At 32.0% G+C, this 25,803-nt stretch overlaps 4 protein-coding genes across 4 annotated transcripts in view; all 4 read right to left on the reverse strand.

Moving 5' to 3' along the window:
• The window catches only part of LOC111716111 (apoptosis-inducing factor 1, mitochondrial), a 36,762-nt gene extending 16,423 nt beyond the window's left edge, over positions 1 to 20,339 (reverse strand). Inside the window, exons 1-12 of the mRNA XM_023491530.1 lie at positions 20,333 to 20,339; positions 18,297 to 18,301; positions 6,254 to 6,258; positions 5,076 to 5,179; positions 4,889 to 4,938; positions 4,625 to 4,675; positions 3,727 to 3,847; positions 3,367 to 3,403; positions 2,869 to 2,918; positions 1,732 to 1,772; positions 1,288 to 1,478; positions 1,111 to 1,183 (exon numbers count right to left, since the gene is read on the reverse strand). Coding sequence (XP_023347298.1) covers positions 1,111 to 1,183; positions 1,288 to 1,478; positions 1,732 to 1,772; positions 2,869 to 2,918; positions 3,367 to 3,403; positions 3,727 to 3,847; positions 4,625 to 4,675; positions 4,889 to 4,938; positions 5,076 to 5,175 — 714 coding nt within the window. The 5' untranslated portion in view covers positions 5,176 to 5,179; positions 6,254 to 6,258; positions 18,297 to 18,301; positions 20,333 to 20,339. The remainder of the gene's footprint in view (positions 1 to 1,110; positions 1,184 to 1,287; positions 1,479 to 1,731; positions 1,773 to 2,868; positions 2,919 to 3,366; positions 3,404 to 3,726; positions 3,848 to 4,624; positions 4,676 to 4,888; positions 4,939 to 5,075; positions 5,180 to 6,253; positions 6,259 to 18,296; positions 18,302 to 20,332) is intronic.
• On the reverse strand, positions 5,295 to 14,808 carry LOC111716112 (mitochondrial thiamine pyrophosphate carrier). Its single transcript, XM_023491531.1, has 14 exons — positions 14,694 to 14,808; positions 13,841 to 13,904; positions 13,556 to 13,625; positions 13,041 to 13,086; positions 12,467 to 12,487; positions 11,908 to 11,997; positions 11,549 to 11,652; positions 10,750 to 10,823; positions 8,867 to 8,957; positions 7,389 to 7,472; positions 7,269 to 7,313; positions 7,070 to 7,111; positions 5,703 to 5,742; positions 5,295 to 5,640 (listed from the first exon to the last, which is right to left on the reverse strand). Exons 1-14 carry the CDS (start codon positions 14,771 to 14,773, stop codon positions 5,577 to 5,579), a joined length of 915 nt encoding a protein of 304 aa, XP_023347299.1. The 5' UTR covers positions 14,774 to 14,808; the 3' UTR covers positions 5,295 to 5,576.
• On the reverse strand, positions 14,974 to 20,680 carry LOC111716113 (S-adenosylmethionine mitochondrial carrier protein; the record flags this gene model as incomplete). The annotated part of the gene is made up of 10 exons (XM_023491532.1): positions 14,974 to 16,122; positions 16,327 to 16,386; positions 16,608 to 16,665; positions 17,011 to 17,090; positions 17,326 to 17,507; positions 17,922 to 18,114; positions 19,761 to 19,808; positions 19,893 to 19,936; positions 20,137 to 20,200; positions 20,623 to 20,680. Coding segments are annotated over 10 exons (873 nt in total), but the record flags the coding sequence as incomplete, so codon positions are not given.
• A 2,502-nt stretch (positions 20,681 to 23,182) lies between these two features.
• On the reverse strand, positions 23,183 to 24,693 carry LOC111716114 (protein transport protein Sec24B; the record flags this gene model as incomplete). The annotated part of the gene is given in 3 exon segments (XM_023491533.1): positions 23,183 to 23,632; positions 23,907 to 24,044; positions 24,544 to 24,693. Coding segments are annotated over 3 exon segments (408 nt in total), but the record flags the coding sequence as incomplete, so codon positions are not given.
• Positions 24,694 to 25,803: the final 1,110 nt, after the last annotated feature.

The following is a 25,803-nucleotide window of genomic DNA, read 5'->3' on the forward strand; positions in this document are numbered from 1 at the left end:
GGATTGTAAATCAAAGATACTAAAAGGGATTGTAAATTGTAAACGTATTTTCAAGTCACCATTCGTTTACAGCGGTGACCTTCAAACCATTATTTGTTAAAAATGTGGGAGATAACTTCGTTTTTGCTTTACATTGCAAAATTGTATAGATTAACAACAATTGGAGACTAACACACTTTTAAAAGAGAAATGAAAGATATCCATTTCATTCATCCTCAGACGAAGCTTTGGACATGCTTTTGGACATGCTTTTGGACATGCTTTTGGACAGGCTTTTGGACATGCTTTTGGACATGCTTTTGGACATGCCATTCTATCAATAACAAGACTTTTAGAAACTACGTCTGAAAGAAACAGTTTAGACATTTGGTAAATGTGAAAAAGTGGACTTCTTGATAATCTTAATGAAAACGGATTGTAATGAACAAAACAGATTTTTGGAAAAATTGTAATTATGACTAAACTTTGCATGACACTTAAAGACACGTTTAAATAGAAAAAAAATACGGCACAATAATTATTTAATAATAATTAATTAATGAATTAAATTATTAAACTTTAAGAGTTTCGACAACTCTCACTCAATCATTAGTTTCCATTTTGGGGAAATATTTTACTTCTTAAAGGGAGTGTTCGCTAAAAATGAAAGGGGGTACAGGCTTTTATGCGATAAAAAGGCGCTTTTGATCGCTACTTATCTTACTTCTATCTGTTGCGTCTATAAGGAGAAAATTGTTAAAGAAGTCTCACACCAAATAGCATAGCGTCCATACATACACTCCCTTTAAGTTTTATCAATTCTAACTCATTCATTCATTTTCATCTTAAAGGGACTGTACGCGTAATTTAAAGTGACCCTCCATGTAATTGCAAATATGGCAACGCTCGATTTACAATGGTACCCTTGAAACCTTTATCCGATCAATAATTTGTAAGATATTGTCGTTTTCATAGGTTTCAAGTATTCAATTCTGATTGAAATGGAAATCACAGAAGAAAATAACTAGTTTTAAAAATTAAAACATTGATATCTAATTCAGACTTGACCTGACAAAGCTTTAAAGGAAACTGTTGTGAATCTAAAATTACGTTTAAGCAGAAATAATTTACCTTGCTCAGAGGTGGCCTCATGTAGGGTAATCTGTCTTCATCACCAATTATAAGAATCTTAGCTGTAGGGTCTCTAAACATATGTAATATACTAGCTGGATTTAACTGAGTTGACCTTAGTTGAGATTCTACTACTGTTGGTTAGACCTCAACTTCCTCAAATGACCTTTTAACTACCTGGATTTGATTGCCCTAAAAGCAGCAAAGCTGGCAGTTCCTGCTCCGACTAGAAGATATTGAACTTCTGCAGGAAGCTGCTGAAGGGTTGGAAGCTTCTCCTTGGGTTCTTCAACATCAGCACGAGCTGCTGCAGCTCTCTCAACAGCATTCACTGCTACAGCTACAGACCGGTCAACCATACTAACGGCCTTAAGAGTTAACGTGTCAGTCAATCACATAATTAAGCAACTAGTAGTTGAAGTAGTAATTGATACAAATAATGTTTTCGTTGAATAAAAAGTAGTTTAAAGAGGGGGGAGGCACTAAATTAAACTAAATTAGACTAAATTAGGCTAAATTAGACTAAATTAGACTAAATTAGACTAAATTAGACTAAATTAGGCTAAATTAGACTAAATTAGACTAAATTAGACTAAATTAGGCTAAATTAGACTAAATTACCATTTCGGGTTCATGGTGGGACGGGACTGCATCTGCGGTTTCTAAACAAAGTATATCATATATAAATGGTTCCAACTTGTTTTGTGTTAACACTGTAAAATTCTATACTTCTTGAAATACTGCTCGTACTCGTATTTTATTTGGTTTGCCACGATAAACTCATAGATATTTTATTGAACAAATTCATTTAAAAATTATGTAGCCTATTTGTATCATATTGCGAATCTATGTGTAAAAGTCCCAAGCACAGCATCCGACTATTGTTTGATTTATGCAAAAATGACCAAAGAACAAATTATGTATAAGAATTTATCAAATATTGCAATTGAAACCTATGTAGATAAACTGTCCTTGAACAAGTCTCTAGTTAAGTCAAACATGATTTACGCGAATCCGGCTGAAAATGCGTGGAGAATTCCACTGTTAAAAGATTTACTATTAATCCGGTCAAATCAAAATGTTTTGGACGGATTTAAGTTTTAACTATGATGAAATAGCTGAAATTATTGACGATATATGAAAAAAAACTAGCCAAGTTTTTTATTGTTTTTGAATATACATTATTTATACATTTATATGTTATATATCTCATTCCTCGTTGATTTTAATTGTACCATTATAATTGTGTACGAATAAATAGAATAGAAATAGAAATTAGGGGTAAGATGACACTCCGTGACTCTATTAAAAGAGTCCAGTAACATGCCTAATTAAAGAGGACTGAAAGCGCAATTTGAAGTGACCCTCCATGCTAAGATGACAATGCCTGATACACAAAGGTGGCCTGGAGGTGTTATTAGCTAAGGAAGAATTTAAAAAAAAATTCAACATTTTTTCCACGGGCAACGCCGGGCCCTTCAGCTAGTAGAATCTAAAAACGTAATTTTGCGTGACCCTCCCGGGTCTCCCTCCAGCCTCCATATTTTAAGTGAGTCTCAACACATAGCTTAGTAAGATCAAGAGTAAATAAAAAATAACTATAGGATTTTCACAGAAACGATACAGAAAAAAAAACAGAATTAAACACTTTTTAAAACGATTATATTTTCCACACTTCTTGTCAGATAAATGGAGGAACACTTGAATTTGCATTAGTCAGTCTACTGTCTCATTCTTTGAGGGAAAGGTATGATTTACCATGGGTTCCCAGTTCAACCAGATCTTCATGTTCCAGAACAGTCTCATCACTTTAACAATTTCAGAATAGTTCAAGGGAGGCAAGTTCCTAAACCTGACAATCAGGTTTTGGAACAAAGCATGTTGTTAAATAGATAGATAACAGAAGTTTGTTCCGCTCTTTTTGATACAACTGAACAGCTGATAAATTCAAAAACAAATGAACAGCTGATAAATTCAAAAAACAACTGAACAGCTGATAAATAAAAAAACTAAACAGCTGATAAAATTTAAAAAACAACTGAACAGCTGATAAATTCAAAAACCTGAAGAGCTAATAAGTTTAAGGATTTCAAATATGGTTTAGAAATAAATAGAAATTAATTAAATTCTGCACTGCTGACATTTCTGGAAGTAATCAAATTATGTGAAAGAGAATATTCAATATGGCAGACTAGGGTGTATTATAAAATGTTAACAAAAATGTTTATTTTATTAGAGAAACTATATCATCATTTCCTTAGGTCTTCTACAGCATCCGAACTGATTTCTTTGTCTGAATAAATATACTTTTTTTTACATTCATTTTAATACTAAAGGAACGTAACATTTTTTTAAAAAAATGAGTTTTAAGTTTTACTACAGATTGAATTCATTAAAATTGCTTTTGCTTTTCTTATTTTTAGATTTTTTAATTTTTTGTTTTGTTAATTCTATTGCTATTAATGTTGTTTTTTGTTTTGTTAATTGTATTGCTATTGATGTTGTTTTTGTTTTTTAATTCTATTGCTATTGATGTTGTTTTTTGTTTTGTTCATTTTATTTTATTTTATATTGTTGTAATTACTGGTTATTATTGTCATTATCTGTTTTCCTTACCTAATTTTGGTGTTATTGTTACAATTTTAACAGATCTCAGGAATTTCGGAATTGGATTGAAATTTATTATTATACTCGCAGCAAACACAGTCCCACCGAACACCATAGATCCAAAAAGCAACTGATCAAATCTCAATCAGACGAACAAAATTGATTCAAAATAAAAGCATTGATGAGTTGATTTTGAACTATTCAGCGATAAATTAAAAATAAATCAATTCTTAAATATTTAAATATCATCTTTATCAGCTAATCGATCGACAATTAATTCAATTTTATTGACAGATCAATTAATCCTACAAATAAATTATTTCAATACGTAGGTCATTAGTAATCATTAATTGAGCCAAGTACATATCACACTGCTCAAATTTCGGGAACTTCTTATTGTCCTCTTTCCTGTGCGCTCTAGCAAAGACGACATTTAAACTCATTTTACAGTGTGTTTTTTTTAGGACCAACGATACTNTACTGAACTACTGAATTTTCTCAATATATGCTCGAAAGTATGGATAAATGTCGTCTTTCTTAGAGTGCACAAGACTTAATAATTTTTTGCTTGCAGTGTGAGAGTTAATGGATAAACTAAGCAATCCCAATTTCCAGTACATCAATTATTCAAACAAGATTTTAATCTTTTTCTAGTTAAAAATTTTCTCTCGAAAATTCTAGTTACGCAGCTCCAGCAGCTCCAAGCGTAATTTGAAATGACCCCCTTTGTAAAGGTTACGAGGTTTGTCTGATCAATGTTTTCTGTTTTTATTTAAACCGTTTTTTTGAACTGTGGTTTCTCTCCAAACGCGTATTTATTGCTAATAAGAAGCAACGGAAAATTATAGAAATAAGAAATTTTCAGAAAAACGGTGAGATTTTGAAGAATAATATTCTGATCAAGTTCCTGAGCGTTGTAACGTTTCTGGTTTCTAGCATGTACTTGTTGCCAGGAGTTCTAGCGCACACAAATATATTTTTTAAATATCATAAATGATTATTTTCAATCAATTGGTTGTTTACCATTTGTTAATCTTAGTGGAATCAAACAAATCATTAGCATTTGTCTTGTTTAGTTTGTAACAAAATTAAAAATTCTTCTGTGAAAATTTAAGAAAAAATATAAAATTAATTTACTACCAAGATACAAATTTTTTTATATGCGTTTTTCCTTTGGAACGAGAAGTTCGTCAATGCTGGGCCTCGACCAATTCTGCAGAGCTAAAAAAATAAAAAGGTCTTTCAATGCTAAGAAATAATTAAGTTAAATATTTAATATCAAACACAAAATAAGAGTAAAAGTTAATTTAAACTTTATTCTAAATATATTCAATTTCCCCTTCTAAAAATAAGTTTACCTTTATTTCTGACCACCCCTCGTGAGAGATTTCTAGTTGCTGCGGTCAGCGCAACCGGAAATTTTGGCGCCAAAACTTTAAAACTGCGCAACATTGACATTCTTCTGAAATACGGATCCATAACAGCTGATTCATAACAAAATTGCGGCATTCAGCAAAGAAAAATTTTGGGAATTAACAAAACAGAACATTTGAATCAAAAGAAAAACAAACAAAAATTTAATAACTATTTTTATTTCAAATGAGGGATATTAGGATTTTAAAAAATTCTACAAAGTATCTTAACTAATCGTCATTTAATACTGATGAGGAATTTTTTGTTGGAAGTGTTCAGTACAGTACATTGCAGTACAGTACAAACAGAGTCATAGACAGGCATAACTCAGCAGAGTGCATAAAAAGCAAAATAAGTTTACGACATGTTTTTTACTTTCTAAAATTTAATTCTATAAATTATCTAAAAATATTAAATTAACAAATCTAAATAATATTTTTATCCTATCATCTTTCCACTAGTCGGAGCGCCAATAGATAGGAAAAATTCTCGTACAGCCAAAAATTTAAACTGAAAAAAAAAACACAAAATTGGTAAAAATTTGTTTTTAAATATTTTTATATTGTTCTCACCTGGAATTAGCAGCAGATTTGACCAGGGCTGGTAAAACTCCTTAAAATTATAATTTTCAAACTTTACTTTAGCCTAAATGCAAAAGCTTTAAGGGACTGTTAACGTTATTTGAAATGACCAAAAAAAAAGTTACATGTCTGATTCACAATGATATCCTTTTGTCCTTTATTGGATTTAACAATGTAATTAATCTTACAATATTCTCTATATCTTTGCATCCTGTATTTTAACTTTAATAATTTATTTTAATTAAATTTTACAATATTCTTTAAATATTTCTATATCAGATGAGAATATTTTAATATTTTGATATTTCTTGTTCTTCATTTTCTTCTTGTTCGTACATCTTTCCATCATATTTCGGTTAATTTTGAAAAAAATAATTTTTTTCGATATCCTTGTAGTGTGCCACTCTACAAGAAAGAACTATTTTTCAGGATTTAGCTTTTTTTCTAAACTCTGAGTTGAATTGAGCAAAAATGGGTTGTTTTCCTTTTTCTGAACTCTGTATTAGAGGGGGAGTAGGGGGGGGGGACATCTCCTAGCCTGCCTCTTCTCTAATGTTGTCTTCATTCGCCATTGGAAAATTTGATAGTGTAAAGCTTGATATCAGAGATTCCCTTCCATTTATATTCCTGTTTGATTTTTTTTCTTCTTGTTTATTGTTTCTCTGCTTTGAGGTCTCTCCAAATAGTTCTTTTGACATCAAGTTGTGGAGCAGGTAGGAGAGATAAAAGGAGGTTTGTAGGAGGAATGGTATCAGGGATTGCTCCCTGTTTATGCAAAATGGGAAGTTGTAAGTCTTTCAGCCTCATTGGGAGGAATCTTTCAGTAGTCCAGTTCTCACAGCTGGTTGAGTAAAAACCAGTAGCAGTGTGCATGGCTTGTATACCCATCAGGGGTAATACTCCTTCTTTCAGTTGAACCAGGCTGAAGATGGAGTTCTTGTTTTATTTCCCTCCTATATTACACTCGCTACTCCCCTGTAGGATACGACAAGGGCAACTAAACACAGTGCTCAACCAAACTGTAAAGCCGGGACGGCTATGAGAGAGGTCCGTACTCTTCTGAGTGCGGTAAGCAACTGGTTCGCATCTTGTATATATGTTAATCCTTGTATTAAATTAACAATGAAAAAGATTTTCATTTTTTTGTCTAGAAAAGATATGATTTTTTCAATTTCCTTCTCTTTTAAATTTTCAAGTCACTATTAAAGGGAACCGAAATTGAAAAAAAACATTTTCCGTGAGAAAAACAAGGAAAACTCAATTGTTATAGTTGTGACAAAGGTTTAAATGCCACTTAAAATTATGTCAAAATTCCCTTTAAAGATATATTTCAGAATATTTCTCTAAACTTCGTTTACCTTTAAATAATCCTCTAGCTCCTTCTCGTTGCAATATATCCTCTGAAAATATTATTTCATAACTCTTAATATTCTCGATATTTTCATTTACCTCTCCCCCCATTAAATACTATTAGATGTGAGAAAAACAATACTTTTTGTCAAAAAAGTCTATTATTGAGAAAAATTGCTTTTTTTACAATATTAAAATTAATCTTACTTGTACAGTGAACCGCTCCTTTGTATTGAAGTGTTATACCTAAACCTAAAAATAAAAAATGAGGATTTAAATACTTTTTCTTTCATATTTTTAAAAATATTTTTTATATTTATCGTTCACCTGCTCTTCCCTTTTCCCAACCAGAGACTTGAAGCCGTTTTTTCACTGTATCCAGAGGATAAATAGACAGTTTAGCACATACACCTAGAAACAGAGATAATTTAGCACATACGCCTAGAAACAGGGATAATTTAGCACATACACCTAGAAACAGGGATAATTTAGCACATACACCTAGAAACAGGAATAATTTAGCACATAAACCTAGAAAAATACGCCTGGAAACGGGATAATTTAGCACATACGCCTAGAAACAGGGATAATTTAGCACATACACCTAGAAACATGGATAATTTAGCACATACACCTAGAAATAGGGATAATTTAGCACATACACCTAGAAACAGGGATAATTTAGCACATACCCTAGAAACAGGGATAATTTAGCACATACACCTAGAAACAGGGATAATTTAGCACATACGCCTAGAAACTGGGATAATTTAGCAAATACACCTAGAAACAGGGATAGTTAAAGGGACGGTAAGCATAATTTTAAGTGACCCTCAATGCTAAGATGACAATGCCCGATTTACAACGGTACCCTTGAAACCTTGATCTGATCAAAAACGTGTAAGATAATGTTTCGAAAAAGCGTATAACTATTATTATTTCGCATAGAAACCTCGAATAAAAATCAACAGTTTAAAGGGACAGACCGGCTATGTAAGGTAGTTAAACTGAGTATGCAGTGTTGTGGGCAAATTCTTTAGGATTCATTTGAGACAAATAAAACGTTTCCACGATGTATAATTACTGAGTTTGAGAGCAAAATCGACGTTCAAAATCACGAATTTGGGTGGGTAGCTTTCAGAATCGTTTTTTTAATTAATAAAAAACGACGACGAAAAATATAGTAAAAATGTTACAGTAAACTAATTAGATGTTTAGGAACATATTTCTCAAAAGAAATTTGTCAATCAATCGAAGTTAGAATTAATTATTTTCTTTTTTCGTCGTTATATTGAATTTCTTATTTTCTATGAATTTGTTCGCAGATTTCTTCAAATTCTTTAAATGTCGCTTTTTTTAATAAAAATTCCAGAAAATCCGCAGAAAGTCTTTTTGATTAAAGAGAGATTTTAGAAACTAAAAATTGAATAAGATTACTTATTTTCGATGATAAGAGTTAATTTTTATTTTCTCAACCTGTTCCTAAACAACTAATTAGTTTACTGTAGAATTTTGTTTACATTTTTGTCGTCTTTTAATGATTAAAAAACCATTCTGAAAATGTATCCACCCAAAAATACGATTTTGAACGTCGACTTTGCGCTCAAACTCCGGATTTACAGATCTTTAAAAAGTTTTTATGTCTCAAATGAATCCTAAAGAATTTGCCCACATCACTGCATACTTAGTTCAACTACCTTTACAAAGCCATTCTGTTCCTTTAAAGAAACATAAAAATTGATTTTTCATTCCTTACTTTTCTGTAAAAAACAACAGAGTTTGGGGGGGGGGCGTTTTTATCTTACCTGCCAGCCCTCCACAGGATAAACTACCAAGAACAGTCATAACTTCGTGTCCCAGGAGGTGATCGTGAACTGTTACAAAATTACTCATCACCTAGAAGAAAGTGTCCTCGCATAAGTCAAGTAACTGGACATTTAAAAGGAGGCATGTCCAATTCACAACGATACTAACCTTCATCGAAGCAAGAAAAAGAAGAAATCTACGTTTATATTTAAAATTTGTTAATTGGCAAATTGTAGTTTTTGAAAGTGACTTGCGGATTTCTGCAGCACAGACAAAGTAGAAAACGGCTAGAATAAAAAGAACCATTTAAAAAAGAAGTCACTCAAATTCACGCCAAAGATCCGTTCAAATAAATACATTTTTTTCGGCTCATACTCCTAATCCGTGTGCCCTAAAACTTTCATGCTGCTTTCTTTACTTTAATAAGTTTGCTCAATTTCCTTGTTTTCCTTTCTGGCTTGTTTTCAGAAGTTTTCAGAGTTTATCTGTCTACCTTTAAGGAGTTTGTGGTGTTAGGAGTTTGTGGTGTTAGGAGTTTGTGGTGTTAGGAGTTTGTGGTGTTAGGAGTTTGTGCTGTTACGAGTTTGTGCTGTTAGGAGTTTCTGGTGTTAGGAGTTTGTGCTGTTAGAGTTTGTGCTGTTACGAGTTTGTGCTGTTAGGAGTTTCTGGTGTTAGGAGTTTGTGCTGTTAGGAGTTTGTGCTTTTAGGAGCTTGCATATGAGTTTGTGCTGTGCTGTTAGGAATTTGTGCTGTAAGGAATTTGTGCTTTTAGGAGCTTGTGCTGTTAGGAGTTTGTGCTGTGCTGTTAGTAATTTGTGCTGTTATGAGTTTGTGCTTTTATGAGCTTGTGCTTTTATGAGTTTATGCTGTTAGGAGTTTGTGCTTTTAGGAGTTTGTGAATATTTGTTTTCAGAATTTGTCTTCATGTTTGTCTCGTTAGGAGTTTGTCTTTTAAGGGTTTGTTTATTAACTGAGCTGAAAACTCTAGTATTGGATACCCTTAATCCTGTATCCACTGTCAACACTTTAGATTTTATGCTTAATCCTCTCTTTAGTATTTGCCTGCTGGATCGCAACCATCATTGATTGCGCGCACAAAATTATAAAAATTTCTCGGCTTTTAATTGGCTGTTCGAATTCTGCAATCAACACTATTATTGGTTGAATTTATGCACTGGATAAAAACCAAAAATAAAATTAATCTTGAGATTAATAAAAGGAGCATTGATCTCGATGCTCTCAATTTATAAGTGTTCAGCTCATGACTTAGAAGTGTGTTAAGGACTTTCTTTCTTTTGCCTTTTCTGGTTTCTCTCAGAAGCGTTTAATAAAGTGTTTATTGTCAGAGCTGAAAACTTACAAAATTGTGGATATTGAGATCAATGCTTTTTTTATTAATCTGAAGATTAACTTAATCTGAAGATTAACTTAATCTGAAGATTTACTTAATCTGAAGATTAACTGAATCTTATAATTAACTTCATCTAAAGATTAACTTAATCTGATTATTAACTTAATCTGATGATTAACTTAATCTGATGATTAACTTAATCTGAAGATTAACTTAATCTGATGATTAACTTAATCTGAAGATTAACTTAATCTGAAAATTAACTTTATCTGAAGATTAACTTAATCTTTCCTTAATATCCAGGAAAGCGTCTAACAAGCAACAATCACTGTGACGATTGCAGAAACCTAACAGCCAATTATAAGCCGAGATATTTTATATGCAATCAATGAGAGAACTCTAATTGTTCGGAACCTAGCAGGAATATCCAAAAGAGAGAATTAGCGCAGAAAATCATAAATGTCCACAGTGGATATCGAGATTTAGCAATTGGGTTTTCAGCTCTGAGCATAAAAGTATTGTCAAACTAACCTGACTAAATAAAGAATAGAATCCGAATTGTAACCCAGTCTGTGGAATCATAGCAACCATGGTTGGACCAAAACCTAGAAATCTTGAAATTAAAAATGGAAGAAATTGATTAAACAAAATTTAAAACAAGATAAAAATTCGAAAGTAAAATAGATGATCTTGTAGACGGTGAATGGAGAGAAAAATTTGTGTAGGCACATCCCTAGTAAATTCCTGTATACGCCCCTGAGTCAATTATAAACTATCGGGAACAATGGGTGACACTCTTAACACCCTGAATACCCTAAATTATTGATTCACCTAAGGGTGAAATTATTTGGTAAAATGCTCAAATCCACATTCCATCAGTTCTAAAGTTGTCTTTGATACAGTTAAAAAAAAGATTTTGAGATTTTTATTAATTTTATTTATAAACTTATTCAGCTTTCAATGTAAGCAAGAAAAAACTGGCAAAAAATCAAGATAGGTATCAAAATGTCCACGTCTTGAAACACTAAGTTCAGAAACGTTAAAATCGTAAAAAATACCTTGAAAATTAATGAAAATTAATGAATTCGGATTTTTGGAAGAATTTTTAAAACGGACAAATGGACGGTATTTAGCGGTTTCAGATACCCATTAAACCCAACAACATGTGCTTGAAAAAATTTGAATCGTTATTTACTGAATTAATTTGATTATGTAATTATTTTTTTTTATAAATAATTTTTCTAATTTAATTTTGCTAATGTTCAATTTTTTTTGCACGTGCAAAAGGATTTGACACTTTCAACGAAATAATTTCACCCTTAAATTTTACCTTTATAAAAAGCTCTGAAGCCTCCCTCTGTATTTAGTTTATAAACAGCATCAACAAGAGAACTATAGATTCTTCTAGTCTCAGGCTGAGCAACCATTCGAGTTCTAGGCATGATAATAATGATGATACTCAAGAGAATATTGTAAATATCATGTGAACCATTTATAACTCATTTGACCATTGTCCGATCTCTACCTGACCTCTACCTGGCCTTTACTTGACCTCTACCTGACCTCACCCTGACCTCTACCTGACCTCTACCTGACCTCTATCTAACCTCCACCTAACCTCCACCTGACATTTACCTGACCTCCACCTAATTTTAACCTTTACTTGACCTTTACTTGACCTCCGTGTACCTAATGACATCAAAAGGAAAAGAGACGAATGTACCAACACATCCAGCTGAAAAATAACCGTTAGATTTGTCAATCCGTTTGTCTTTCAGTTAATTAACACTTAACAGTTCAGTGTCAGATTTTATCTGTCCATCAGTCCGTTCACGGTATGTCTATCAGAAGTTAGAACATTTGTGTTGTAAATCTTGGGATCAAGCAACAATCTCCATTTTATGCAGATTAATTTTATTCCTCTTCGATTTAATCCCTTGATGCAGTAATAACTTTATATTTCAATTGATGGATCAAGCCTGATCCCCAGATTAAGTACCTGCATTAGAAATTGAGATAAGGCGTTAAATATTAACAATATTCCACACTAAGTTCCTACCTCGGATCATATTACGTTCATATCTTCTCATCAGTTGAATATTAACAATACTCCACACTAAGTTCCTACTTCGGATCATATTATGTTGATATCTTCTCATCAGTTGAATATTAACAATACTCCACACTAAGTTTCTAGTTCGGATCATATTATGTTAATATCTTCTCATCAGTTAAATATTAACAATACTCNGAAAGACCATAGCTAATACTAAAAACAAAAATACAATAAGCAAAGATATGATTAAATTATTAAACAATATAAAAACTTTTTAAAAAAGAGCACTGCGCACATGATCATTGCACATATTGTGTTCACCCTAAAAATCCTATTTATCTAAAAAGCTACCGATAGGATTATACATACATGGCATCTTAACATATTAAGTAGTAATCTCTGTATTTTTGTCTGTCTGGTCATACCTCATTAAAGAACTCAGGAGAACTCAGGAGAATGTTTAAAAGATCTAAGTTGACTTAAAAGTTTCAAGTTTTAAGTTTCAAGGCAAAGCTTAATTCCCAAGCTAGGAATATTAGTAAACATTAAACAATTTTCAGAATTCCAATTCCAATTACAGATTTAAAAATTTGAAGTTGGACATCAAAAGGCAAGTTTTTTCATCCCTATTAGATACTTCTCACCCCAAAATAATCAGTTATTTCTCCCTAAAATTCATTTAATTTCCTTAATTCAGGGAGAAAAATACAAAATATCACTTATGAAAAAATATAATATGAAAATAAAGTAAAGAAAATAAGTAAACCTGAGAATTTGAGCGGGTACATGACCTTTCCACAACGATTTAATTCCTGTATTCAATCATTAGTTATTTAATTAAAAAAAATGCAACAAAAAATTAACAGTGTAGAAGTGTAATTTGGCCTTTTCATTTAGAGAAATAACTAGAGATTAACTACCCTTTAACTACCCTTTAACCTTCTAACTGATCAATAATTTCAAAGATATCGTCGTTTTTCTAGCTTAAAAAGTGTTAAATTCTGACAACTCCGCAATAGTTTTCTTGCAGTAGAAAAGCGCAAAGGCACTTTTGCAGAGAAATCACAAAATTAAAAAAAATTGATTTACAATTCAAGCTTGATCAGACAAAACATTTCAAAGCTAAATGTGCTCCCTTCACAGGAAAGGAGAAGCACACTTGGCGTGTTGACCGCCAGAATAATATTAAAACCTCGTGAATCTGTGAAATTAGTCCTTTTGAACATTTATGAAATTTAAGGAACATCAATCCGAACAAAAATTCAAAGAATAACTAAGTTCCTTCTTCTCTAGGCATTCTGGCTAGAAGATGGAGAAGTCCAGAGTAAGTTCTTCCTCCACCACTCTCTACCTTCATAAACAAATAATCAATCAATCAATCAATCAATCAATCAATCAATCAATCAGTCAGTCAGTCAATCAATCACATAAAGCACTAAATGGACTGAAATATTGTCCTTAAAAATAATTAATTTAATCATTGACAAGTCTATAAGTCAACAAATCTCAATCAACCAATCAAGTTTTAAATTGATTTAGAACTTAATCAATCAATCAATAGTTTACCTGGAGCTGAAGGCGAATTTTCGCAACATCCAGAGGTTGAAGAATCAGCCTTGACACAGCTCCACTGGAAATAGGATTATTCGGGTCCGTCCTAGAGAACGATTCCCCCCCTCCTATCAATTTTGTACATGACCCCTTTTCAACAATTTTCAATTAAATTAGTATTTATTTAGGGTTAGGGAAAATTAAAAATCTATCAGTTCATCCATTCGACTTTTTATCTACATATTTTTACCCTTGTCTACAAGAGATTAGAATGTGTAAATCTACAGAAAACAGATGTATGATCAGCTAAAAAGAAGATAAAACAGTCAGAGAATAAATTCACTGCTCTTTTAAAATATTTTTGGTAAAAATTCAAATTGAAAAATAAATGTTAAAAAATCTATCGATATATCTTTAACTTCTCAGCCATTTAATCTATATATTTATATTCCGTCTTTATTATATATTTCTAACTGTCTATATTTCTATCAGTCTTTCTGTCTTTCTGTCCATCTGTATTATCAGTCTCTCAGTCCATCAGTCCATCAGTCCATCAGTCCTTCAGTCTATTTGTCTATTTTTCTATTTTTCTATTTGTCTATTTGTCTATTTTTCTATTTGTCTATTTATCTCTCTGTCTGACTGTCTACTTGTCTATCTGTCTATTTGTCCATCAGCTATCTGACTATTTGTCTAGATTCGTCTATTCATCTGTCTATATATCAATCTTATCTATAAATCTATTTTTCCGTCTATATGCCTTTCTAATCGTCTATCTAATCATCTATCTATTCATCTATCTATATGCCTTTCTAATCGTCTATCTAATCATCTATCTATTCATCTATCTATTCATCTATCTCTATACCTAAGACCTCCCGCAGCTGATCTATCCCATAAAGAGAGTTTAGATGTTTTAGCAGTACTACTATATCCCACCAGGGACATTTTAAACAAGAAAATCTGAAATAACAATCAATCAATCAGTCAATCATTCAAAGCAATCAACCAACTAATTAATAAATCAATTAGTCGGTCAATCAATCAACCAATCAAATCAAATCAATCAATTCATTAAATCAGACAATAAATCTAATAAAAAAATCAATCGGTCAATCATCAAATCGATCAATCAATAATCGTAAACGTCAAAAATAGCAATTAATATTTCAAAATCCCTACATGTTATACAATCAGTTTTAAAAAATCAGACTATAAAATGATTATTCAACATCTGTTAAAACCAACAGTTTGATTTTATTCCCAGATTAGACTAGAAAAGGCAATATATGTATACCAATGTGTGTAGAAATAAGTGGGGGTGTGGTTGGATTACCATATATTTAACTGTGACTGTGTCAGAACTGCAGAGAAAATTGTTTTGATAAAACAGGTTTCTAGCAGTCAAGTCATGGTTTGTGGGCACATTAGGGATATTAGGTCTATAAACATTAGTGTACACAATATGTATCAATTTAGTTGTTTGGAGTTAAATGTTAACATTGATGTACATTAGCAGATTCTAAATACACTTATGTACATAAGCAGTTTCGAAATACATAATATTTTAACTGCAGATTAGAAAATCAACTATCACAGCCTTTGGGGTTAAAAGGACTGTAGGCGTATATTTAAATGACACTCAATTTATAGCGTGGCATGTCCTATGAACTGGTACCCATCAAGCTTTTCATGGCCAAGAATGAATGAGTTATCCATGTTCTTATTGTAAAGTTTACAAGTTTTAATTGTTGATTCTCTTTTACTCCAATCAGTCACAGCTGAGATGATATTCATTTTTAACTGTCACAATTTGGATAACATTTGCTTGACTGTCACAGCTAAGATGAAAATTTATCTTACAATGTCACAGCTGAAATAACTTTTATCTTACACTGCACAACTGAAATAACATTCATCTTAAACTGTCACAGCTGGAATAAAATGTATCTTAAACTGTCAAAGCTGGAATAACATTTATCTATAACTGTCACAGTTGGAATAAAATTTATCTTATACAGTCACAGTTGGAATATCATTTATCTTGAATTATCACAGCTGGAATAAAATTTTTCTTCAGCTGTCACAGCTGGAAAATATATTTTTAAGCCGTCACAGCTGGAATAACATTTATCTTTACTGTCACAGCTGGAATAAAAATTCATTTTTAACTGTCACAGCTGGACTAACACTTATAATAAAATATCACAGCTAGGATAATATTTGTTTGACTGTCTCATAAACCCCGAAGAAAACAGCGCCTCCGATAGAAATCCACGAAACTCGGGGAACTAAACCTAAAAAAGTTTTCTAGATAAAAAACAGTTCTAAAAAATTGTCATAAAAACTTTAAAAACTTTGCATAAATCATTTATAGCATCGCCATTTAATATTTTTCATAAAGAGTTAATGTAGTGAATGCGTGCTAGTTTTTACCTATAAAACCCTGAGGCCCTAGATTTCTACAGCACAGACAAGTAAGAATGTGCCTTCATATTTACCTGCAAAAAGTCCATTGACTCCCTTCTGCTGTTTGACTAGCTGTAGAGTAGAAACAATTCCTAAAAAGACCAAAAATTTTTTTTTTCAAATCCTGGAAAGTTTCAAAATAGTTTTAACATTCATTTTCGTTTTAAAATTTTTCTATCTTTTTATATTTTAGTTGATTTGTAAATTAATAATTGATTCCATTATTTAATTTTATTATTTGATTTTAATTGATTTGATTTGATTTTTTTATTGAAATATTGATTGCTTACTGATCAGTTGCTTGATATATTACCTAAAGATGCCTCCTTTGATCCAGCAGGTGCCAACATAATCCTTGTTTTAGCAACATCCTGTGTAAAAGGCAAATAATAAGAATTAGATATGGACACTTTCCTGAATGACCCCCAACTTTTCCACCATGGTGAAAAATGTCCGTTATATGGAAAAATGTCCGCCATGTCGAACTATGTCCACCATATTATAAATTTTCCGCCATAATGAAAAATGTCCGCCATATAAAAAATGTCCGCTATATTGAAAAATGTCCTCCATTTTGAACATTTCAGGCCATGTTGAAAAGTGTCCGTGATATTAAAAATGGTCCACCATGTTGAAAATTGTCCGCTATGTATAGATGTGTCCTCCATGTTGAAAAAAACTTCATCTTTAAAATCATAATAAATTAGAATAATTACCAATGGTGTTGTGAGTGCTGCCGCAAATCCTCCTGAGGCTGCACCACATAAAGACGATTCAAGGGGAGAAGGTTCACGGCCTAAACAATCAAGTATTCAATCAACCAATCAATCAGTCAGTCAATCATTTAAATTATCATTTATCTGGTTGTTCTTCCTTCTAAAGTTTAAATAATCCGAGATTTGTTTCGGTTTTCATATTTTCACGTAAATATTTCATTTTGTCTTTTTAAGTAAGTGAAAGAAGAGAACGAAGATTATTTTTGATAATATGAGGTCTATATTTAAATTTTCATAACAAACTGATTTTTTTACCTGTTTTTGATTCAACTGATTTTTTAAGAAACTCCCAAAGTGGGAACTGAATTAAACTGAAAGGAATTTCCCTGAAATTAAAATTAAAAGTTTTGTGAAATCCCCCAAAAAGATTTAAAATAATAAAAGATAATATGCAGATCTGAAATACCAAATATTCAGAGCTCTCCCAACAAAACTCTCAAGGGGGCTAAGATCTTCCAGGAAAAGTCCCAAGGGGCAAATATCTCACAAAAAAACTCCCAAGGGACCAAGCTTTCCCAAGAAAACTCCAAGGGGCCATGATCTCTCAAAGAATCTTCCATGAGACAAAAATATCCCAAAAAACTCCTAATGGGCCAAGATCTCTTATGAAAATTTACAAAGGACCAAGATCTCCCAAGAAAACGCCTAAGGAGCGAAGGACTCTGGGAACTGCGAAGGTGCAATGCTCTCCCAAAATGGCTATGCTCTCCAAAGGGGACAGGAAGTTTGTTTACAAACAACCAATTTACAATTGTACAGCCACCGGAAATGGGTTTATTGTATATTGGGGAATTTGGTGTATTCTAAGTACAAAATTCTCTTATATTCTCAAAACCAAGCATTAAATATGCATACAATTTTTAGATGTATTTTTTAAATTCAAAACAAAAAGTTGTTGACTGTACACTGAACAGTACCCAGTACATGTGTACATAGTCAACGCAAACTGAAGGAATGTACATGTATATATGTAGTATGTACCTAGGCTAGAAGTTGCTGAGGAGGCCTGTCGTCTTTGTTTAATAATTTCTACAGGTACCCGCACTGAATAGGTATACTGTCATGTTTATGCTACCTACAGTGGTCGGTATATTAATACAATAAAGACGACTTTATTAATTGTTATTATTAATGCTTATACAAAAATGAAAGCACAAGGAATGTTCTAAGGTGGATATCGGATAGTCCTGAATGCAAGCTTTTTAGATTAGGCAGAGGATCAGTACTTGGACTGCACTGGCCTTTATCATATTTATAAAGGATCTGGACACTTGCACTAAGCTAACTAGTATCATGAACAAGTTTGCAGATGATACTAAGCTAGGTCATAAAGTTAATGCAGATAGGGACATGGAGGTTCTACAGGATTGTCTGAACAAGCTGCTTGAATGGTGCATGGAATTTAATGTTAAGAAATGTAAAATTTTGCATACAAGCAGAAACAATAATAAATTTATTTTCAACATGTATGGTTTACCCTTGGAGGAAATACAGTAAGTATGAGATATTGCAGTGGTCATTAGCAATCATCTAAAACCTTCAAAGCAATGTGCAGAGGCAGCTCGTAGGGCACCAGTGGTGTTAGGTCAGGTCTCAAGGGCATTCTTGTATAGGGATAGAATCCCTTTTCTTAAACTCTACACTCAGTTTATTAGATGTCATCTGGAATTCGCTATTCCAGCTTGGTAATCCTGGACAGCTGCAGATATAGAAATATTAGAAAAAGTTCAGAGACGAGCAGTAAATCTGATTTCTGGTTTAAAAGGTGTTCATTATGAAGAAAAGCTTGCAGAGTTGGGTATATTGTCCCTTGCGAAACGAAGAAAAAGATTTGACATCATCCAAACCTATAAGATATTGTTAGGATTCGACCAGGTAGACAGCAGTATATGGTTCAGAACAGTAGGAACAGATGCACCGGGATAGACACGTACAGCAGCTTATTGCGAAAACCTGATTCCTAACAGATCTAAGACTGAGATGAGACACAACTTTTCCTCCAATAGAGTTGTAAATACATGGAATAGACTCCCAACAGAAGTTAAAGAAGCTAGGACAATAAACTCTTTTACAAAATTGCTCGATATGCTTGTGCCAGGAGGAGTGAGCTACGACCCTACAGCGCGCGCGTGACCTCTATAAGATGACCGGATCACAACTCCAGAGGATAATACCGAAATTCCCCTCATGTTCCTACCTGGATCTCTATGAATAACTCATCAAGTAAACAAGTAATTAACCTTAGATCACTAACAAGCATTTTTCAAATTACAAGTTTACAAGTAAACATTACAAAGAGAATCTGTTAATTGACAACTATCTCTGTTTAGATGTTTATGTGCCTCTGCTGTTTAAAATTGCTTGTTAGAAAAAAAAATTGAAATTGGAAGTCGTCTTTAGTGTATTGATATATATACGACGACTATATACATTTATATCCAAAATGCAGAGATTAAGCAGATTGTCCGTAAAATTCAGAAGGTGGGGGATGATTTTGTTGATCTGGGAGGGAAAAAGGGAAAAGTTAAGATTTAAGTTTAACTTTAAATCCAAAAATTATCTCATTTCCCCTTAAAAAAATTTATTTTCCCTAAGCCAAAAAAAATAAATTCATACTAAGATTTGAAAAATATATATAACATGATGTTAAATGATCACCCTTCATGAAACCCAGTAGAATAATTATTTACCAACACAAGCGGTAATTTCTCCACAGCTTGCAGCAAACATATGAACACCTAGATCCATCAATAAATCAATCAATCAAAAATTCATTCATTTATTCATTCATTATTTTATTAATAATTATGATATTTTCCTACCTGAGCTCTCACTTATTCCTTTTTGTTTGGCCAACTTCTTGACACTAGAAATCACAAATCAAAATAATTTTTTTCTCCCCCAGATATTTGGCAATAAGTATGTTTTTTAAGGGGCATTTTCTTTATTTGGGAAAAAAACTTTCTTTTTATGATCAAACTTTTTGTTTGTTGGTTTCTTCGATCTCGATTTGTTTCGAATGATTGATTTTCAATTGAATAATTGATTGATTGATTAATCTGTTCCCTGTCATATGTACAGAAAAATATTGCGGCATTTGGCGCAGATCCCACAGCAGCTGGTCCTAATCCTAAAATAAAGTGTATACAATTTAACAAAACTGATTGTGGCATAATTTGTATATAAAGTGAACATGACATTAAAAAAATACTCTTAAGTCCAAATCCAGGTGCAAAAAAATCAGATTTCCCTATATCAGAACAGTAAATCAAGTATCAGCAATAAAAAGAAATTATAAAAAAAATCGCTTATTTTTAAGATGAAATTTAATTTACTGCTAGGAGATAGGAAAACTAGCTTTGACTGAAAACTAAGATTTTACAATGAAAATCAAATTATAATTTTTTAACCAAGCGAAAGGTTCTACCTAGTTCCTTAATCAAAATTTGAGGTAAATCCGTCAAGGGGTTCATGAGTTAAGATCAGACGGAAAACAAACATGTAAATATAAATTTGTATTTTAAATTCTTTGTTTATTTTTTCTTCAACCACCTGAATAGATATTCTTGAAACCTCCAGCTTTCCAGAATCCTTGTCTTAAAAAATCAATAAATCAATCAATCAATGGATCAATCAACTAATGAATAAATGAAAATATCGTCCAATCAATCGGTCATGAAGTCAATATGATAATAAAAAGTCATTTAATTATACAACTCGACTTAATCAATCAATATCTATAAATGTGTTAATAAATCACCTACATCAATCAATCAACAGAACAACAAAGCAATCACTTACAATTCCGTCATTCGATCAATAAATCATATTGGCTTAATAATCCAACAAAACAATTTCAAATATATAATCAACAGTTACAAATCTTTGATTTCTTCCGATACGACCATTCAATTGATCAATCAATCAATAAATCAATTGTACAATCATATATCAATATCAATAAAATCAATCAATTAAGCAAACGTACAAACATTAAATCGATCAGTAAATCGATTGAACAATCATTTAAATCATCAATCAATCAATCAGTCAATTGATCAATCAATTGATTAATAAATCGATCAGTAAATCAATCGATCCATCAACCAATCAATCAACTAATATTTTGTTCAATAAATCCATCAATTATAAACCGGTTTTTGATTTTTCTCTACTATACCCAAAAATGAGTGGGTTAAGCAAGAAATCATAAGTGTCCACATTGGATATTCGGATTAAGCAGTCGGGATTAATGGTATCCCATTCTAAAGTTCCCAGCTCAGACCCATTAAACTGTCGAAAAAGTAGACGCCAATTAGTCATTCTTATGTGGACTTGATGTTGTTTTTTCAGTAGCTTGCAAACTACCTTACTAAGTTAAATGGGTCTGTTTACACTTGACAGTTGCTGTGCATCATGTTCATGGATCATTGCTTAGGTCTGACAGTCCTAGTCCTAGTCCACAGTATTACCGGTCTCAAGTACAGAGCGTCCCATATCATATTAGATTATCTCCAATCTTTAACACCAAAATAAACCCTTAATACTCGAAAAACTTATCATTTTTCGCAAGAAAATTCTTATATAAGCATTATGTTATTTTTCAAAATGATTCACTCTAATGAAATTTTCTAATTAGTCCCGAAAATTGTAATTTAGACCCGTTCTCGGTTTAATATGATGTAGGACACCCTGTATATTATTACAATAAGGAAATCTTTCCAGCAAATCCTATTTTTTTTTTTGGTTATTAGTTTTAAACAGACTTGAGGCATAATTTCAACTAATAGAAAGACATGAAAAAATCCTAAGTGTGCATAATTTCTATATAATTCGGTTCTCTTAAACGACTTTATGCAGTATAAGGAAAAGAATGAAATTATCAGAGTTTATTACTTTTCCAGCTGGAACACTGCTATATTCAAGATTAAACCCTTGTGAATCTAACATGTCACTCTGTTATTGGGAAGTCATTTAAATGAACTATATAAGAATAACGACCGCGCGATGTGACTGATTTAATCTCATCAATCCGTCATAAACCTACCAGCCAGCAGTGAACTAGTAAACGCAGGATCCGCCATTTTGAAAAATCTGAAAATCCGGGAAATAAAACTTAAAATAGCTGAAAATGATGAAATGATGAAAAGACAAAAAAATAAGCATAAAACTTTACAAATTATTTATTTTATTCATTGGACTAGCNCCCAATCAATATTTGTAAAGGAATTTAGTAAACTATCACAAAATGTTGCAGGTTGCCTTAAAAACAGATGACAGTTGATAAATGTCATTACGCCTGATATACAATAAAACAGAAAATAATGAATGTACAGGGTAGAACACAAAAAAGAGAAAATGCCCAAAATCTAAAGTTAAAAAAACTTTGTTGTCAATCAACTGCTGGAAAGCAGAAATCAAAATGGCGGATATTAAGTTCTACCCTCTACAGAAGTGTACATAAAATTAATATTTGCTACGAGGTAAATATATGTTTATATGAAATAAATATTGAGAGGACTAGCGCCTAGTAACACGGGAAAAATGCATAACAGAAGAGGGGAGGAGGTGGGTTTGTATATAAATGTAGATAGATATAAATATGGATAAAACTCGACTCTCAAAATAAATCACACTGATAAGGACCACCAATAATAATTTCAAGAGGTCATTTTAGTAAAAAATTAAATGCCCAAATCACAACGGTACACTTTAAACCTTAGTTATAAAATAAAATTATTCATTTTAAATTACAATTTCTATATTAAAGAAAAATGCCAGATTATAATTCTTTTAAAAATTAAAAATCGACGTATAAACCCTAATTTTTAGTTAATTAAAAGTTTAGAAGGATACCGCTGCGGGACAAGGAACTCTTTAAATTACGGCCACTTGAAAATTAGTCAACAGTCCCTTTAAAACACGCGGGATAAATAACAATTTACAAGAATTTAGTTCAATGTACAGTGCAATAGTGTTGAGTACTCAGTGTTGTACCGTACGGCGTACAAGAATGACAGGGTTGTGTTTACACGGTTTAGTATGCACATTTTATGTACAATAACTGCACAGTAGATAGTGAAGTGTAAAATTTAACATTACAACTGCAAAGTTCATATTGTACAATTTATTAGGAAATGAAAAACTATTAATCTAATATCAAACTTCAGCGCGTAGAAAATGTTATTGCAGAAAATAGGGAAAAATCTCGTCAATATTTTGGAAATTCTCGCAGGTTTTTACGAATTTTTCTGGCGGATTTTCGTTAACCGCAGTTGGCTAAGGATCTTAACAAATTATAATGACTTTTTCCCAATTATTCACTTCAGTGTCTTATTACACTGATCTTTTATAATTCCATTTAGATTTGGCTCCACTCCAGCAGATGTCAACCGGTTTTCTTGTTTCCCTAAACCGGTTTTATTGCTTAAAACCGGTTTGTTTACTTGATCTGTGTCTTGATGTGTTGCATAAACTCGTAGTATGAGAAGGACGATTCACTCCTGTCATCCACCAGAAGGTTTATAAACTCCATCCTCGCAGGTAGGTCATCTCGCACCACCTTAACATTTAAACAATAAACAACTGTCTAGTTATATAAATAAAATAGTAACCTTTGTAAATGAGAAATTCTCAATAATCTCTTTTTTTTTAACAGACAAATTCTCTCTTTTTTGATACTTTTTACCAATCAATTCTTTTTTTCCACTAAAAATAATTTTTTTCCCAATTCAACGATTAAAACCCTAAAAAAAAACATACGTGATTTCTGGCAAGGAAAATGACTTTTTCTAGAAAATAAACACCCCTGTACTATAATCCCCTTGGATACAAACCTTGATCGGTACTGAGTGTGACTTCTTGTTATTAATGAATTGAATGAAGGAACGAAGACGATCTGAATCCTCGTTCTCAAGTTCAGGTAAATCTGTCAGGTTCGGGTCCACATCCGTCAGACGGGCCACACCGAATATCTAGTAGATCAATCAATCAATCAATCAATCAATCAATCAATCAATCAACCGATCAGTCATTTAAATCAATTAATCATTTCGTAAAACAGTCGGTCAACCAAGGCAATTATTTTAATCTAACAACTAATCAATTCAATTAAATCAATCATTAACAGATAAAACGCTGTGCATCAAAAAATAAATCAAAAATCAAATATTGACGTCTCTTTTACTTATATTTCAGAATATCAGTAAAATATTTTATTAAAAATTATATAAAATTTTTCGTCTTAAGAAAACATCAGATTCGTTCTGTTACTTTTAACAAGCAGAGAAGGGTGAAAGGAAATATTGATATTTTTAAAAACAGGTTAAAAAGATCAATTTGAATGTTTATTGAAGTTAAAGGAAAAGGAAATAAGGAAAGTTATATTTGAATGAAAAAATCTGCGCAAAGTGGGATATAATTCTTGCACATGCAAGGAACATCAAATCAGACTCCACGCTCAACGAAATTTACCTTTTCCAAGAAGAAAGTTTGAGTAATTTTGCCAAGATAAAGATAGATTAAATCCCCCCGATCCAGCAGATAGACTCCAGATAGTGATATATGCTCAGCTGATAGCTGAAGCCGGTCAGGAGCAGGCACAACCTGACCCTCCTCATCCTCCTAGATAGATAGATAGATAGATAGATAGATAGATAGTTAGATAGATAGATAGATAGATAGATAGAACAGACATATAGATAGGAAAGACAGACAAACAGACAGACAGACAGACAGACAGACAGACAGACAGACAGACAGACAGACGCATTATCACGACTTAGACACTTCTTTCTCAAGAAAGGTTCTAATGTGTCTAATGTGTCCACCTAGGACTAACATAAATTATGTGACAACATTATTATTCAAATTAAACATATATAATTGTAATACTGTATCTACTTCATTCGAAATATACATTATTATTATTATTATTATTATTATTATTATTATTATTATTATTATTATTATTATGTGCATCCAAGCCTGATTTGACAGAAATCGGAGGCTTAATTTACACATTTAAATGACTTTTTAGCTACATATAACTTTAAAAAAAGTTTCATGTTTTCACTGTTGATAAAAATATTTTAATAGTATTTTTTTTGAAAAATCGTCTTGTATGATTTTTTGAATGAAAAGTTTTCTAAGGGGTTTAAAGGTAAAGCTACGAATGATAATAATGATTCGATTTCCTATACATCATGAACAGCTTAGGTCTCACATTTCAAGGAATGTATATTCTTATTTGAAGGGACCGATCTGAAAACTTTAGAATGGTGGATATCAAGATTAATGCTTAAGCTCCTGGTTTGACTAAACCCAAGATTATTTTAAAACGCATTCGAAAAAATCTAACCAACCAGCGTGTCATGTTAAAATGTACTCTAACTTTTGAGAAACCGGTTTTGATTTCTGGTGTTGATGGTGTCATATCAATTGAACTAAACATGACAATATTCAAAATGACAATAGTCTTAAAATTTTTTTTTTTTATAATTTCATTTTAACATGATTAAATTTATATGCTTTAAAATCCGGCTTGTGAACAGCTGACTTTAATTAAATCAGATATTAGTCCAATCAATGCAGCATCGTAACTTTTATACAGTAGGGATATCCAAAAAGAGGATTATAAAAAGAAAATCATCGAGATTAAGGATATCTCATTTTAAAGTTTTCAGCTCAGTGCATACATAAAAAAATGTGGAAAATAATGTAGATTCTCCGACC

Source organism: Eurytemora carolleeae, unplaced genomic scaffold (assembly GCF_000591075.1).
Source record: "Eurytemora carolleeae unplaced genomic scaffold, Eaff_2.0 scaffold1840, whole genome shotgun sequence".
NCBI lineage: Eukaryota > Metazoa > Arthropoda > Copepoda > Calanoida > Temoridae > Eurytemora > Eurytemora carolleeae.